Source organism: Tachypleus tridentatus, chromosome 13 (assembly GCF_004210375.1).
Source record: "Tachypleus tridentatus isolate NWPU-2018 chromosome 13, ASM421037v1, whole genome shotgun sequence".
Classification (NCBI taxonomy): Eukaryota; Metazoa; Arthropoda; class Merostomata; order Xiphosura; family Limulidae; genus Tachypleus; species Tachypleus tridentatus.
This window is the reverse complement of record NC_134837.1, coordinates 208,597,571-208,615,323: the sequence shown is the minus strand read 5'-3', so window position 1 is coordinate 208,615,323 and position 17,753 is coordinate 208,597,571. Positions and strand designations below refer to the sequence as shown.

The 17,753-nt window shown below is 36.2% G+C and overlaps 1 protein-coding gene and 1 pseudogene across 2 annotated transcripts; both read right to left on the bottom strand.

Annotated features, from left to right (window-relative positions):
• Window positions 1-420: 420 nt before the first annotated feature.
• Window positions 421-4,354, bottom strand: LOC143238335 (aquaporin-like). The gene is made up of 3 exons (XM_076478483.1): window positions 4,229-4,354; window positions 1,404-1,484; window positions 421-745 (listed from the first exon to the last, which is right to left on the bottom strand). Exons 2-3 carry the CDS (start codon window positions 1,461-1,463, stop codon window positions 578-580), a joined length of 228 nt encoding a protein of 75 aa, XP_076334598.1. The 5' UTR covers window positions 1,464-1,484; window positions 4,229-4,354; the 3' UTR covers window positions 421-577.
• Window positions 4,355-5,487: 1,133 nt separating this feature from the next.
• Window positions 5,488-16,958, bottom strand: LOC143238334 (aquaporin AQPAe.a-like; annotated as a pseudogene). The gene is made up of 3 exons (XR_013020536.1): window positions 16,018-16,958; window positions 6,471-6,551; window positions 5,488-5,812 (listed from the first exon to the last, which is right to left on the bottom strand). The product of XR_013020536.1 is annotated as an aquaporin AQPAe.a-like (transcript).
• Window positions 16,959-17,753: the final 795 nt, after the last annotated feature.

The following is a 17,753-nucleotide window of genomic DNA, read 5'->3' as shown; positions in this document are numbered from 1 at the left end:
GTCGTGTATAACGGTGTACATTATTTGAACCTATCAATTTTGAAGAAATTGATATCGTTTGTTTGATTTCGTGTCATCTTGACCACTTATAAAGTTGGACTTTTCCTAGTTAAGACCCGGCATGGTCAGATGGTTAAGGCACTCGATTCGCAATCTGAGGGTCACGAATTCGAATCCACGTCACACCAAACGTGCTCCCTCTTTCGGCAGTAGCAGTCAGTCCCACTATTTGTTGGTAAAACAGTAGCTCAAGAGTCGAATGAGGGTGGTAATGATTAGCTGCCTTCCCTCTAGTCTTTCACTGTTAAATTAGGGACGGCTAGCGCAGATAGCCTTCGTGTAGCTTTACGCGAAATTCAAAACAAATCAAACCAAATCTCATTACGGTTGAATAATTCTCAAAGATTAAGAGCTCTGAAGGATTTTTAAGGTTTTCAATAAGAACTACTAGTCATCAGAAATGCAGTTTTTTGTTGTTTTTAAAACAAACTGGTTTCAGTGTTTAAAAGGAGAATGTTCTGTCGGAACTTTTGTTTTCATTATTCTTCGGATTTTGACAGTTAATGAACAAGAAGTTTTATACAAATGAAGATCTGTCCTCAACGGCTTCCTTCTCTTCTAAACGTTGAATTCTATTTAATCGCAAACGTTCCAGTTTTTCTGGATCTGGTGGAGAGCTCGAGAACATATGCTGATATATTATACCCGCAACTATCCCTCCAAGGATTGGACCTAGCCAGTAAATCTGGAATAAAGTTTGGAAAAGGTTCAAGTTGCTGCAAAAAAAAATGTTTATTTTGAGAAAATAAAGACTGGACTAAATGCGTCAGAAATAAAGTTGTTATCTTTTGAAAACAGAAGTTGAAACACATTAACAAGAAACTGAAATCCTGAAAATAAATGAAGTCAAGAAATTTTCTAAAGAGTCAATCATTTTAAAACATTGTTACATCCCGTTACTCTAGAAGGTTTGAAACAATGGTTATTGTGTTGATGTAGTTTTAAAATAAAGTTGAAAATTATTGTACTCATATAGTATTTAAATAATGTTGAAAATAATTGTGTTAAAGTAGTATTGAAATAAAGTTGACGATTTAAACGTTAACGAAGTGCAGCTGTAAGGCAATCAATATAACATCAAATATCTCCTAAAGTAATATATTACAAGTGATAATCCAACAGTAGCAGTGGGAAGCGAGGATGTTTCACTTGTGAATAAAAACAAAAAAAAACGTGATCATTTATGAAAGATTAAAACAAGAGTTTTTATTTTGATCTTTCTTTCCTATCCTGAACTACCAACTTCGACGTAAAGCACTTTAAGCTATAAAAATTAGATTTCCATAGAGTGAGGTTCCTTATACATAAATGGCAGTATACTTAATAAGATAGCTGACACTCACCCAGTGATATTCCCAAACCCCTGAAATAACAGCGGGTCCGAACGACCTTGCCGTGTTCATACTGGCACCCGTATACTTGATCTATAAAAAAATAGTAATAAGTGTTTTATCAAACACAAGACAGACAGGTAGATTGATGGTTTTTATGACAACAGAATGTGTAGATCAAAATAGCTGGTTCGAGAATATTCGTCCTTATGTTCAATGCACATAAACAGGCAAAACGAAGAGTTTGGCACGAACTGATGCTCAGAGCACTCGACTGGCAATTCGCAGGTAATAAGATTGAAACCTGTCGCCTAACATACTCAACTTTTCAACCGAAAAAGCATAATAATGCGTCGGTCAATCCCATAATTTATTGATAAAAGTAACTGAAAGTAGGCGCTTGGTTGTGTTGACTACCTGCCCTCTCTCTAACCTATCAAATCAAAGTTAGGGACTGTTATAGCAGATAGCCCTTCAGTTGTTTTGACGCAATTCAACAAACAAGGTGATATAAAAAAAACTTACCACGTAACGCCAAAAATCCTATCCAACTTTATAACAATCCATTTTTAGTCCAAGGGAACCGGACTTTTTTATTATAGCAATCTCGTTTCTAGTCCAAAGAAATCGCACTTATTATTATAACAATCCATTTTCTAGTCCAAGGAAAGCTAATTTCTTATTATAATAATCCATTTCTTAACCCAAGGGAACTGAACGTTTTAAATTTCCCAATGTTAAAATATTAAAATTTATGAAACCTGTATATATATATATTCAAAATATTAAACATCCGCGAACGAACAAAGTTTTATAACACAATTACATCTATATTCGAACCGTTGTGAAAATCACTTTACATCTTCTAACGTGGTTAAGGCAGTCGACTCCTAATTCGAGAGTCCCGGGTGCAAATCCCCGTCACACCAAACATGTTCGCCCTTTCAGCTATGGGAGGTGTTATAATGTGACGGTCAATCCCACTATTCGTTGGTAAAAGAGTAGCCCAAGAGTTGGTTGTGGGTGGTGATGACTAGCTGCCTTCCCTCTAGTCCAGTAGTTCTTAACTTGGGGGTCGTTTGAAGTTTCTCGGGGATTCACGGAAGGTTTAGGAGTTATTGGGGAAATCACGGAGCAGTTTGTAGTTTTTGTGGCAAGTGCCTGTAACTGCCCATCAATGAGAAATACGTTGAAGTGCGGCAGCTGAACTGCGTCAAGATGCTTGTTGCGCAGCACCTGTCTAATTTTGAGTAAAAATTTACATATATTACAACGTTTTGAATTGCCTAAATTTTTAAACTGTATAATATTAATACATCGAATTTAAAATTTAGATGTCAAAGTTTCCATCGTATGTAGTATATTTTCTCATTATATATATATATATATATATCAACCCTCACACTCAGTGAATATGTAGGTTTTGTATGACGTTCAGTAATTCCATGGATTTTACATTTGTTTAACACTTGTAGCATTTATCAAGGTCATTTATTTGTAACATTTTTCAATAAATTAGGATCTTTATATAGTTTTGTTTTATTCTACCTTTACGCAAAGTTCACCATTACAAAAATTATTATAGGGGTCACGGTAATACCCTGGAGAGTCTCAGGGGGTAAGACGATGAAAAAGGTTAAGAACCACTGTGAGTCTAGTCTTACACTGCTAAATTAGGGACGGCTAGTGCAGATAGCCCTTGAGTAGCTTTGCGTAAAATTCAAACCAAACCAACGTGATTTGTCATGTCACCTGCTTTAATCTAATATATTTGGTACAGTCATTCAAATATTTTAATTTCACATCTTATTTCGTTACAAACACCCTACTGCTTTACAATGTTTGTATTTAGATTTGTTAAGTTACAGAATTAAGCACTCGACAATCGTATAGCAAAATAATCCTAAAGCGAATATTTCAAACGGTGTTAATAATTTCTCTTGCCCCACATCTCTTGTTCACTTTTCTCTGTTTCTCTTTCTCTGTATATACATATATATATATGTATAATTTCTAAAATTAGAAACCCGGTTTCGATACCCATGGTGAGCAGAGCACAGATAGCCCTTTGTGTAACTTTGTGCTTAATAGCACGCTGACGTATATATGGAATAATATATATTTTTTTCCTGATAGCAGCCCTTATCCAGATAAAAATGTAAGCAAACGTAAATAAGATTAGAATATATAACCTCTATCTAACTTTTGAACCACCCTCTATGTGTGGTATGTAATTTGAATATAATGTCATGCCTTTTGTAAGGTCCATACAGGTATCAGAAATTGTTTCCGAAACTGATAAGCCTAGTAATTGATAATGACGGTGTATATGCTGACAAGTTAAGCTGAAAGGTACGTTATGGATATTAGGTAACGCAAACAAGCGTATATACTCAGCAGTAGACAACTTTATCTAAACAACAGCAAAAGGTAACCTGTAACGACATGAAGCTGAAGTAAAACAAACATTGATAAAATGGTTGGTTGTTTACTTCATTTTCGTGTTCTCGTTATTACATTAGAACGATTGAAGGTGTTATGATAACACACTCAGGTACATTTCAAATTGTAGTGATTATTTCGAGCTGTTTTTGGTCTTTATAACGTTTCCGATAAGCATAGCAATTCATTTTGATATTATTTTAGACAGGCGTGATTGATTTGTTTGCAATTAAGCACAAAGCTACACAATAGGCTATCTGTGCTCTGCTCACGAGGGGTATCGAAATGCGGTTTCTAGCGTTGTTACTCCGCAGACATACTGCTATGCCACTTGAGGGCGATGATAGAAACAATTTACAAATGTTTGGAAAATTAAGAAGAAGTTTTCAAAGTACCTAAAAAGTTATTCCATGAAAATGTTCTCCTGAGTTTCAGAAACAAAGATCTTGTCCCATATTTCTTCAGTTTAAGGTTGTCAGAAATGGTGTCCCCTAAATAAAACAAACAATTAAGCACTAGATGTACTTCCGCAGGGTCCAGGAAAGTGTCCTGTTTCAAAAATAAATAAACCCAGAATTAAGAGTAACATATATTTTTATTTCTGATCCTGAAGTTCATATATCATGCTGTGTTGTAGCCTACAGAGTATGTAATTCTTTTAGTAATTCGTGAGATGTACCCGCTTCAATAACATCACGACAGTACAAATTGTAACGTTAAGTGTCCCTTGTGTAACGTAATTTTAGTGTCTAATGTTTGACAAACAACACACTATTGTATAATAATGCGAGTGCTTAAAACAGGTGATCCCTCCACTAGGTCTTCGGCCCCTTTCAGAAAAATCAACGGAAGAAATGTACCAAAAAGATCTGACCAATGGGCTCGCACTATGGGTTTTTACCTGCACTCCCAAGGGTTCACCAACTGGTTCTAGTATATTCACTTACGATCAACCATTACCAAGATAGTTTTTTTTTTATCCTGGTTTTGAAAGTGACTCTACAGACTGCTTTTGATAGCTTAAATGCCACTAAACGATAAAATCTTGGGTTCTATTTCTCGCAGTAATAGCTTAAAACAGACACGGTTCACAATGGCAAACACCCTCGTTCTCACACGTTCGTACTTAACATAACCAGGGTATAGTTACCACCAAAGTTTAGAATAAACGAACTTTCACTTTATCCCTATTTTAAAAGTTTCACTCCTCTAATAAAAAAAATCTAATTAAAAAATTCTCTTATACAGAACCTTTAAGATATCGGGAAATTAAAAAAATTTTGAAGCCTCTGCGAACATTAAACAAATGCTTAGAAGAAATTATTTTCTGTTGTCGCTTCTAAATAGAACATCCTGGTATGGCCAGGTTAAGGCGCTCGACTCATAATTCGAGAGTCGCGGGTTCGAATCCACGTCACACCAAACGTGCTCCCTCTTTCGGCAGTAGCAGTCAGTCCCACTATTTGTTGGTAAAACAGTAGCTCAAGAGTCGAATGAGGGTGGTAATGATTAGCTGCCTTCCCTCTAGTCTTTCACTGTTAAATTAGGGACGGCTAGCGCAGATAGCCTTCGTGTAGCTTTACGCGAAATTCAAAACAAATCAAACCAAATCTCATTACGGTTGAATAATTCTCAAAGATTAAGAGCTCTGAAGGATTTTTAAGGTTTTCAATAAGAACTACTAGTCATCAGAAATGCAGTTTTTTGTTGTTTTTAAAACAAACTGGTTTCAGTGTTTAAAAGGAGAATGTTCTGTCGGAACTTTTGTTTTCATTATTCTTCGGATTTTGACAGTTAATGAACAAGAAGTTTTATACAAATGAAGATCTGTCCTCAACGGCTTCCTTCTCTTCTAAACGTTGAATTCTATTTAATCGCAAACGTTCCAGTTTTTCTGGATCTGGTGGAGAGCTCGAGAACATATGCTGATATATTATACCCGCAACTATCCCTCCAAGGATTGGACCTAGCCAGTAAATCTGGAATAAAGTTTGGAAAAGGTTCAAGTTGCTGCAAAAAAAAATGTTTATTTTGAGAAAATAAAGACTGGACTAAATGCGTCAGAAATAAAGTTGTTATCTTTTGAAAACAGAAGTTGAAACACATTAACAAGAAACTGAAATCCTGAAAATAAATGAAGTCAAGAAATTTTCTAAAGAGTCAATCATTTTAAAACATTGTTACATCCCGTTACTCTAGAAGGTTTGAAACAATGGTTATTGTGTTGATGTAGTTTTAAAATAAAGTTGAAAATTATTGTACTCATATAGTATTTAAATAATGTTGAAAATAATTGTGTTAAAGTAGTATTGAAATAAAGTTGACGATTTAAACGTTAACGAAGTGCAGCTGTAAGGCAATCAATATAACATCAAATATCTCCTAAAGTAATATATTACAAGTGATAATCCAACAGTAGCAGTGGGAAGCGAGGATGTTTCACTTGTGAATAAAAACAAAAAAAAACGTGATCATTTATGAAAGATTAAAACAAGAGTTTTTATTTTGATCTTTCTTTCCTATCCTGAACTACCAACTTCGACGTAAAGCACTTTAAGCTATAAAAATTAGATTTCCATAGAGTGAGGTTCCTTATACATAAATGGCAGTATACTTAATAAGATAGCTGACACTCACCCAGTGATATTCCCAAACCCCTGAAATAACAGCGGGTCCGAACGACCTTGCCGTGTTCATACTGGCACCCGTATACTTGATCTATAAAAAATAGTAATAAGTGTTTTATCAAACACAAGACAGACAGGTAGATTGATGGTTTTTATGACAACAGAATGTGTAGATCAAAATAGCTGGTTCGAGAATATTCGTCCTTATGTTCAATGCACATAAACAGGCAAAACGAAGAGTTTGGCACGAACTGATGCTCAGAGCACTCGACTGGCAATTCGCAGGTAATAAGATTGAAACCTGTCGCCTAACATACTCAACTTTTCAACCGAAAAAGCATAATAATGCGTCGGTCAATCCCATAATTTATTGATAAAAGTAACTGAAAGTAGGCGCTTGGTTGTGTTGACTACCTGCCCTCTCTCTAACCTATCAAATCAAAGTTAGGGACTGTTATAGCAGATAGCCCTTCAGTTGTTTTGACGCAATTCAACAAACAAGGTGATATAAAAAAACTTACCACGTAACGCCAAAAAATCCTATCCAACTTTATAACAATCCATTTTAGTCCAAGGGAACCGGACTTTTTATTATAGCAATCTCGTTTCTAGTCCAAAGAAATCGCACTTATTATTATAACAATCCATTTTCTAGTCCAAGGAAAGCTAATTTCTTATTATAATAATCCATTTCTTAACCCAAGGGAACTGAACGTTTTAAATTTCCCAATGTTAAAATATTAAAATTTATGAAACCTGTATATATATATATTCAAAATATTAAACATCCGCGAACGAACAAAGTTTTATAACACAATTACATCTATATTCGAACCGTTGTGAAAATCACTTTACATCTTCTAACGTGGTTAAGGCAGTCGACTCCTAATTCGAGAGTCCCGGGTGCAAATCCCCGTCACACCAAACATGTTCGCCCTTTCAGCTATGGGAGGTGTTATAATGTGACGGTCAATCCCACTATTCGTTGGTAAAAGAGTAGCCCAAGAGTTGGTTGTGGGTGGTGATGACTAGCTGCCTTCCCTCTAGTCCAGTAGTTCTTAACTTGGGGTCGTTTGAAGTTTCTCGGGATTCACGGAAGGTTTAGGAGTTATTGGGGAAATCACGGAGCAGTTTGTAGTTTTTGTGGCAAGTGCCTGTAACTGCCCATCAATGAGAAATACGTTGAAGTGCGGCAGCTGAACTGCGTCAAGATGCTTGTTGCGCAGCACCTGTCTAATTTTGAGTAAAAATTTACATATATTACAACGTTTTGAATTGCCTAAATTTTTAAACTGTATAATATTAATACATCGAATTTAAAATTTAGATGTCAAAGTTTCCATCGTATGTAGTATATTTTCTCATTATATATATATATATATATATCAACCCTCACACTCAGTGAATATGTAGGTTTTGTATGACGTTCAGTAATTCCATGGATTTTACATTTGTTTAACACTTGTAGCATTTATCAAGGTCATTTATTTGTAACATTTTTCAATAAATTAGGATCTTTATATAGTTTTGTTTTATTCTACCTTTACGCAAAGTTCACCATTACAAAAATTATTATAGGGGTCACGGTAATACCCTGGAGAGTCTCAGGGGGTAAGACGATGAAAAAGGTTAAGAACCACTGTGAGTCTAGTCTTACACTGCTAAATTAGGGACGGCTAGTGCAGATAGCCCTTGAGTAGCTTTGCGTAAAATTCAAACCAAACCAACGTGATTTGTCATGTCACCTGCTTTAATCTAATATATTTGGTACAGTCATTCAAATATTTTAATTTCACATCTTATTTCGTTACAAACACCCTACTGCTTTACAATGTTTGTATTTAGATTTGTTAAGTTACAGAATTAAGCACTCGACAATCGTATAGCAAAATAATCCTAAAGCGAATATTTCAAACGGTGTTAATAATTTCTCTTGCCCCACATCTCTTGTTCACTTTTCTCTGTTTCTCTTTCTCTGTATATACATATATATATATGTATAATTTCTAAAATTAGAAACCCGGTTTCGATACCCATGGTGAGCAGAGCACAGATAGCCCTTTGTGTAACTTTGTGCTTAATAGCACGCTGACGTATATATGGAATAATATATATTTTTTTCCTGATAGCAGCCCTTATCCAGATAAAAATGTAAGCAAACGTAAATAAGATTAGAATATATAACCTCTATCTAACTTTTGAACCACCCTCTATGTGTGGTATGTAATTTGAATATAATGTCATGCCTTTTGTAAGGTCCATACAGGTATCAGAAATTGTTTCCGAAACTGATAAGCCTAGTAATTGATAATGACGGTGTATATGCTGACAAGTTAAGCTGAAAGGTACGTTATGGATATTAGGTAACGCAAACAAGCGTATATACTCAGCAGTAGACAACTTTATCTAAACAACAGCAAAAGGTAACCTGTAACGACATGAAGCTGAAGTAAAACAAACATTGATAAAATGGTTGGTTGTTTACTTCATTTTCGTGTTCTCGTTATTACATTAGAACGATTGAAGGTGTTATGATAACACACTCAGGTACATTTCAAATTGTAGTGATTATTTCGAGCTGTTTTTGGTCTTTATAACGTTTCCGATAAGCATAGCAATTCATTTTGATATTATTTTAGACAGGCGTGATTGATTTGTTTGCAATTAAGCACAAAGCTACACAATAGGCTATCTGTGCTCTGCTCACGAGGGGTATCGAAATGCGGTTTCTAGCGTTGTTACTCCGCAGACATACTGCTATGCCACTTGAGGGCGATGATAGAAACAATTTACAAATGTTTGGAAAATTAAGAAGAATTTTTCAAAGTACCTAAAAAGTTATTCCATGAAAATGTTCTCCTGAGTTTCAGAAACAAAGATCTTGTCCCATATTTCTTCAGTTTAAGGTTGTCAGAAATGGTGTCCCCTAAATAAAACAAACAATTAAGCACTAGATGTACTTCCGCAGGGTCCAGGAAAGTGTCCTGTTTCAAAAATAAATAAACCCAGAATTAAGAGTAACATATATTTTTATTTCTGATCCTGAAGTTCATATATCATGCTGTGTTGTAGCCTACAGAGTATGTAATTCTTTTAGTAATTCGTGAGATGTACCCGCTTCAATAACATCACGACAGTACAAATTGTAACGTTAAGTGTCCCTTGTGTAACGTAATTTTAGTGTCTAATGTTTGACAAACAACACACTATTGTATAATAGTGCGAGTGCTTAAAACAGGTGATCCCTCCACTAGGTCTTCGGCCCCTTTCAGAAAAATCAACGGAAGAAATGTACCAAAAAGATCTGACCAATGGGCTCGCACTATGGGTTTTTACCTGCACTCCCAAGGGTTCACCAACTGGTTCTAGTATATTCACTTACGATCAACCATTACCAAGATAGTTTTTTTTTTATCCTGGTTTTGAAAGTGACTCTACAGACTGCTTTTGATAGCTTAAATGCCACTAAACGATAAAATCTTGGGTTCTATTTCTCGCAGTAATAGCTTAAAACAGACACGGTTCACAATGGCAAACACCCTCGTTCTCACACGTTCGTACTTAACATAACCAGGGTATAGTTACCACCAAAGTTTAGAATAAACGAACTTTCACTTTATCCCTATTTTAAAAGTTTCACTCCTCTAATAAAAAAAATCTAATTAAAAAATTCTCTTATACAGAACCTTTAAGATATCGGGAAATTAAAAAAATTTTGAAGCCTCTGCGAACATTAAACAAATGCTTAGAAGAAATTATTTTCTGTTGTCGCTTCTAAATAGAACATCCTGGTATGGCCAGGTTAAGGCGCTCGACTCATAATTCGAGAGTCGCGGGTTCGAATCCCTGTCACACCAAACAGACCCACCTTTTCAGCCGTGGGGGCGTTATAAAGTGATGGTGAAAGAGTATCCCAAAACTTGGCGATGGGTGGTGATAACTAGCTGCCTTCCCTCTAGTCTTACACTGCTAAATTAGGGACAGCTAGCGAAGATAGCTCTTGTGTAGCTTTGCGCAAAATTCAAAACAAATTAATAGAATAATCCATAAAAAACAACTAAACACTCCATCCGCTGTCGTGTTTGATAAACAAAAAAACTGTTACTTTAGTCATACCCTACTTAGGTATCATTTCATACTTGGTTAACAAGATAATTGTGAAATATCCACAAATTCATTTAAATGTGACTTTGAAAACATGGTTCAGGTAAATAAGATTCTTTAACTTTGAAGGAAAACAACATTCGTTGAATTCTCTCGCCAGTGGTATACGAGTTCGTATACAACCAGGCACAACGGGAATATATCGAATCAACCAAACCAGTCTCTGCAGATGAATAAAAGAATAACATAATGTTAAGCCTTACAACACCAGTACTATTACCAACTACTTTCTAAGCCTATTTCCAGTTTCTTCAACGTCACCTCTGTTCCCGGGACGAATTCCACCTTAGAGTATCAGAATGTATTTTTATTGAGCTAAAAAAAAAAAACTAGCTCTTAACCAAAAGATTAGCGCGTTACCACTGTATCTTCAAATGTGAACATATATAGAAGAGGACACGAACTTCGATCATTGTTAGAAATGAGGACTAATAAAAGTTTTTTTCTTTATAATGCAATAACTTAAACTGTTTCGTTTTCAAACAACCAAACGTTTTAAGAATTAGATTTAGAAACATATATATTACTGAGATACTCGTTGACAATAGGATGGTAACAAAAAAATAAACATATCAAGAGTCAACAGCAACATTACAAGTGTTGTACGATGTAACAGAAACAATACGAAGACCTGTGTAAGATGTCATTACCACAGAAACCTGATGAAGTGTTGTTGTCCAGAATATTGTTTTCGTGTTGTCAATAAATATATTTTAATTTCGCGAGTTTTTCACCATTAATTTATATTCTATTTTATTTTGCTTTCGGTTATTTCTTCGCCTTAGCAATTATTTTATTAGTAGAACTAAGGTTTGTTTGTTTTTTTCATTTCGCGCAAAGCTACTTGAAGGCTATATGCACTAGCCGTCCCTAATTTTGCAGTGTAGGACTAGATGGAAGGTAGCTAGTCATCACCACCCACCGCCAACTCTTGGGCTACTCTTTTACCAACGAATAGTGGGATTGACCGTCACATAATAACGCCTCCACGGTTGAAAAGGCGAGCATGTTTGGTGCGACGGGGGACTCGAACCCGCGACCCTCGAATTACGAGTTGAACGCCTTAACCTACCTGGCCATGCCGGGCCAAAGAACTAAAGGGACAACGGTAAATCTACGGACTTACACTTCTAAAATCTAGGGTTCGATTTCTCGTGGTAAATCCTACAGGTAAACCAATGCAGCTTTACTCTCAAATACATACACACCCATTCATTATCTGTAAAAGGCTGAAAATATACAAAAACTTTGTAAGCTACGTTTATCAAAATTAAATATTTTCACTATTTCAACTTTCAACTTATCAACACTATGAAAGAATTATAAACAAGTTTTAAAACCGGTTGATTCTAGTTACATCTTAACCACTTAAATCAGATAGTTTTATCAGTTACCATATAAATTCTCCGAATTGCATGTTTTTTAACCAATTTTTCACCACACCCACACAAGGTAATCCTGAGATAACCGGAATAACCCGCAATGATCTGGATGTATTCATTTCCGTCTTGAAAGATAATTTTCCTGGCGCATGTTTGCTGAATATTTCAGTGCAGGTTTGGTTGTTAGTTGACTTAATGTCCCATAGATAACAACCATGGAAGCATGCGATTGTTCTCAAAGACAAGAAATTCAACAAAAACTCAAACACCACTTCGCTTGACCAATAGCAACTGAAGCCTAATTGGCACAGTAAAGTGTAATTTGGAGCTCCTAATCGCGTGATGTTTATCACACTGGTGTTGATAAAAAGAGTTAAGCGAGTTCAAAGCCTTTTTTTTTAATTTCGCGCAAAGCTACACGAGGGCTATCTGCGCTAGCCGTCACTAATTTAGCAGTGTAAGTCTAGAGGGAAAGCAGCAAGTCATCATCACCCACCTCCAACTCTTGGGCTATTCTTTTTTAAGGAATAGTGGGATTGACTGTAACATTATAACGCCCCACGGCTGAAAAGGTAAGCATGTTTGGTGTGGCGGGGATTTGAACCCACAACCCTCAGATTACGAGTCGAGCTCCCTAACCACCTGTTAATGCCAGGCCTCAGTCTCTCTTTTTTTCTTATGTTTAGATGCCATTTTATAACAAAACGAGAATAAAACATTGTGCACAGTTATCCTTTAACCAGTTAACTAATATTTAATGAAATTTCACAAGTAATCTTTATAATCGTATAATAGGCCTTTTTGTCAACAGACAGCAGAAAATCATTTCAGTTAAGTCGTTACTGTTCAATTGGCGGGGTTTGTTTTTTTCAATGACATTGTAGGATCATAACAGTATAAATAACTTTAAAATAAAAAATGTCTTATGTTTTGCTATTGGGTCGAACTTGGCTAAGAGGTTAACGTACTGAAACTTTGAATATGAGAATTGAGGGTTCGCAGCTCCTTTGCCGCAAAAATAATGAAATAAAAAGGTGCGCACTTAAAGGCGCTGGATACATAATAGGAGTGACTGTCAAATCAAATTATTTGGTCAAATAAGAGTTTTTTGTTGTTAGTAGTTAAGTACAAAGCTACACAAAGAGTTATCTGTGCTCTGTTCATCAAGGGGAATTAAAACCTGGTTTCTAGAGTTGTCTAAAGTTTGATTAGATGCTGTTGACTAACTAGTTGACTTCATCCTAGATTGTTAATTCCAAATTAGGAATGGTATGTCTTGTTCTGCAATACTTTCTGGTACCACTTTCAACCTATAATTGGGTATTTTATTCTTTTAAGTTTATAATGTTACGGTTCACCACATGTACGATCTTCATTATTATTTTACATGTTAAAGTTCAAGACGTTATAGGTTGCACATGATTTTATAAAACCATAATTTCACCTTATTCTTAATTAGTCTGCTCCATTTAATGCGAGGCTCCGGCATGGCCAGGTGGTTAAGGCACTCGACTCATAATCTGGGGGTCGCGAGTTCCAATTCCTGTTGCACCAAACTTGCTCGCCCTTTCAGCTGTGGGGACGTTATAATGTGACAGTCAATCACACTATTCTTTGGTAAAAGAGTAGCCCAAGAGTTGGCGGTGAGTGATGATAACTAGCTGTCTTCCCTCTAATCTTACACTGCTAAATTAAGGACGGCTAGAGTAGATAGCCCTCGTGTAGCTTTGCGCGAAATTCAAAACAAACCAAACCAATTGATGCAACCGTGCCAATTCTTAGGCGTTCATATAGAGAATTAAATACGTCATATTAAAACGATTCGGAAAATGCAAATTAGTAATCAAGTGAAAACTCCAGTCATTATAAAATCCTTTACAAAACCGTGTATGAGAATGCATTTTGATATTATTTCGTGTTTCGCAAGTAGTGAGATGCAATATCAAAATTAAGCACTTTGGGGACAAAACTGGAACTTTCCGACACACACTATTCATACATTCAGATCTTAGAATTTCTAAGACGTAAATACCTTTTTTCACTTAATAAAATTTGAAAACAAAATAACATGGGTCAGCTTGGGACGCCAAGGATCAACCAGAAAGAGACCTGTAATAATTAAGTCTCATGCGCACAAGTCGCTTCAACTGCATATATGCTCAACTGTCGCATACCTCGAACAACGGAAGAATGATTAATCAAGAGTTCAGGCTATTCCATAAAAAGACGTAGTGGTTAAGCTCCTGAATGCAGCATCTATGGATTTTTGTGCTATCACACTGTTGAAACGGACATTTGAAAGTCTTAGAATAGTTATGCAGTGAAAAGCTAAAAGGACATGCTTTGCATATGACAACTTTGAGAAAGGTCTCTTATAATAAAAAGTGCGCTACAGAACTATTTTAAAATGTATGTTCGTCAGATAGAGCATGAATGGACGTGACGACATGGACTGTAACGACGTGACTAGGACAGAAAATCGTTTTACACGCTTAATATTTCTCAATTTTCAATTCTGAGCCAAACTACCAAAAGTGAATATATGAGCTTTAAATAATTTACAAAATTAAAAGTGGGTGATAAAATTTAAAAAAAAATAATTCAGGAACATCAAGCTAAGTCTATCTTAAAATCAATCATAACTTACGACTCCATCTTATTGTGCCACATATGTTTATTTTCTTCTTTTATTTCTATAACCAAGCACTTGAGGAATATTTTAAAGTCACAAAAAGGTTACGCTCCTTTACTAAGATTTTAACGGAGATAAGCATTTTGCCAACAGAGGACCAGGATTTAGAAGAATATCGCACTTTAAAATTAGAGGAAAGACATAATTCATCCCACTACCCTTTACAGGATATTGTTCATTTGCAAAATTACAAAAGAAAATATCCTCTTTAACTAGATATCAGCCACTTCTGATTCCAATATCCTGGAGAATGGAGGTTGGCTGTTTTCCTGAAAAACACTAGAAACCTTTCACTGAAAGCTATCGTCTTTTACAGCGGGCTATCTGCTGTGTCCACTGAGGGGGAATCGAACCCCTGATTTTAGCGTTGTAAATCCGGAGACTTATCGCTCTCCCAGCATGGGATTGTACAGTTTATTTGTCTCACAGTTTTGCACAAAGCTAAAGATGATTCCTATCAGTCTGATAGTCCGTGGTTCACGTCCCGTTGCCGCGAAATCGCCTTCCGTACTTTGGGGCCACTATTCGATTAGGGAAGCCTAAGAGTTTGCGGAGGTTGCTGTTAACTAGTTGCCTTCCCTCTAGTCTATCACTTTCAAATTATGGACGTGTAACTTTTTTCACCTATTCAAATTAATGAACGAACAAAGTTTTGTTGCGCGAAAGGCATTTTCTTACACCACCAAAAAATTAAATTTATATATTAATAAAACAACCACTGATCAAATGAAGATCTGAATTTCATTATAACTTCACAACATTTTTATCATTTTTCAGAGAGACACTTTCACTGCCATAATAAAATAAAAGATTAACTGCTAAGACAAATTATTATTTTTCTTTGCCCCGTTGTATTACTAAAATAAACGCAAGTTTTGTTTAGTTTAACTACAACAGACAGTTTATAAAATGACTAAAAAATATAACGGTAAAAAAAACAAAGCTGAAATAAGAACTAGACGAGAAATCATTTTATTTATCTGAGTGTGTAACTCGTTACTAAACTTATGTAATATGTCTGTTACGACTTGGGTCATATTAACCCGTTACAATTTCAAATGAATTTAAATAGCGTTGAGTTGATAAAATATCTTTTCTTTGCACATATTTTAATATTTTGTTTTAGATCTTAGAAATTATTGCATATTATCATTGTAATAAACTGGAAGATATATTTGCATCATGAAATTATAGAAACCAATGCATGGTCATTTAGACTAGAGAAAACTTAAACGTTACTCCAAATGTACCCTCCATCCTCGTTTAAAACAGTATATTTTGGTTATAAAGGTTATATCTGAATCAGTCAGTATACTCACAGCAAACAAATGGCAAGTTGTCACGGAAAGCCCAATAGCCAAAGGAGCAGATCCGGTGACGTCTAATCTGTTGTCGTCACAAACAGAGAACACTGTAAAAACCAGGATGAAAGTTATAGAGATCTCTACAATACATCCTTGGATAGGATTTAAATGCGCGTGAATTGTGGTGGCCCCTAATGACCCCTGCTGCTTCGTAGGGGTCAGTGCCTTTAAGACCGCTGCTCCTGTAATGGCGCCCAAGCACTGAGCACTAACGTAAAAAACAGCTCGAATAAAGAACATTTTTTGGTAACTAAAAAAGCCAACGTGACAGCAGGATTGATGTGTCCACCACTGACGTGGCATATGGCCTGAACCACAGTACCTACAGTTAATCCGAAAGCTAAAGCTATCTGGACTATAGTTGGCTTATAGTTTTCGTCCCAGCCGGAGATACAGGAACCGCAGCCCACAAGCACCAAAAGCGCTGTTCCGATGAACTCAGCTAAGAATGATTTCCATAACGTGCTTCTGACGGTAAGTTCGTCAATTCCACAAACCGCTCGAAACTTTCGAACGTGCCCCATTCTGCAAGATTTGCTCAAAATTGATCAGTGGCGTTAAGAATGCAATCGCAAAGACGTTCCACCAGTTACAACTTTTTCTTATAGGGTAGTATTATTAGCTTTTTTTCTTTTTTTTTACTGTGAGCTAAAAACAGACCAATCAGGGAGCGACAGTCGTTTCAGCCGTAGGTAAACGGTCCGATATCTGACGTCATATGTACTCCTAGAAACGCTCATTCCCTGTAAATTCCGGAGATGCCACAAATGATATATCAAATATAATAAGATTTTAATAAGTGAACGAATTTTCAGACGAAACTACATACAGTAAGACGTAGCTTATTAGTCAGATTCACTCAACCTACATTACAAACCGAGTAAGGCTTCCAAATATCTGTATTTCTAAAAAAAAGTCAACTGGCGAGGGAAGTTTGCCAACAAAAAAAAAACGCCTCCGCTCGCATGTGCAAAGAGCTTTCTAAAACGCGAATGACGACAAATCACGTTATAAAACGTTTGTTTGTTTGGAATTTCGCACAAAGCTACTCGAGGGCTATCTGTGCTAGCCGTCCCTAATTTAGCAGTGTAAGACTAGAGGGAAGGCAGCTAGTCATCACCACCCACCGCCAACTCTTGGGCTACTCTTTTACCAACGAAAAGTGGGATTGACCGTCACATTATACGCCCCCACGGCTGGGAGGGCGAGCATGTTTAGCACGACGCGGGCGCGAACCCGCGACCCTCGGATTACGAGTCGCACGCCTTACGCGTTTGGCCATGCCGGGCCTCGTTATAAAACACACTAAAAGATTTGGTATTAGCGATAAGCAATCAGATCTTTTGAGTGAGTCGTCATCCCCCCACGTGGCAGTGAGTTGTTTATAATGTTTACAATAAACCTGGTCTAAGTCGGACACAGACAGAAATATCTAAAGATGGATGCTGCTTTAATAGGAGGAATAATAATAGTATATGACTGAACTACAATGCTGGGTCGGGGAGCATGTCCCCATAAGAAAATATTACTATCTTCATTGAAATTGTACGTTTTAATAATATTGTTTTGTTTCTTTGTTTATTAATAAGCACAAAGCTACACAGTCAGCTCTGACTTACTGCTATCTAAGACTTTTTTCACTAGTCTCAAGTATGGTTTGAATATATATATATGGGACTTAGAGATGCGAT

Bases quoted from the DNA above. Each gene is read 5' to 3' on its own strand.
- LOC143238335 (XM_076478483.1), bottom strand. From the start codon at position 1,463: ATGAACACGGCAAGGTCGTTCGGACCCGCTGTTATTTCAGGGGTTTGG. The intron at 746-1,403 runs GTGAGTGTCAGC...ACTTTATTCCAG, and splicing joins GGGTTTGGGAATATCACTGG to ATTTACTGGCTAGGTCCAAT.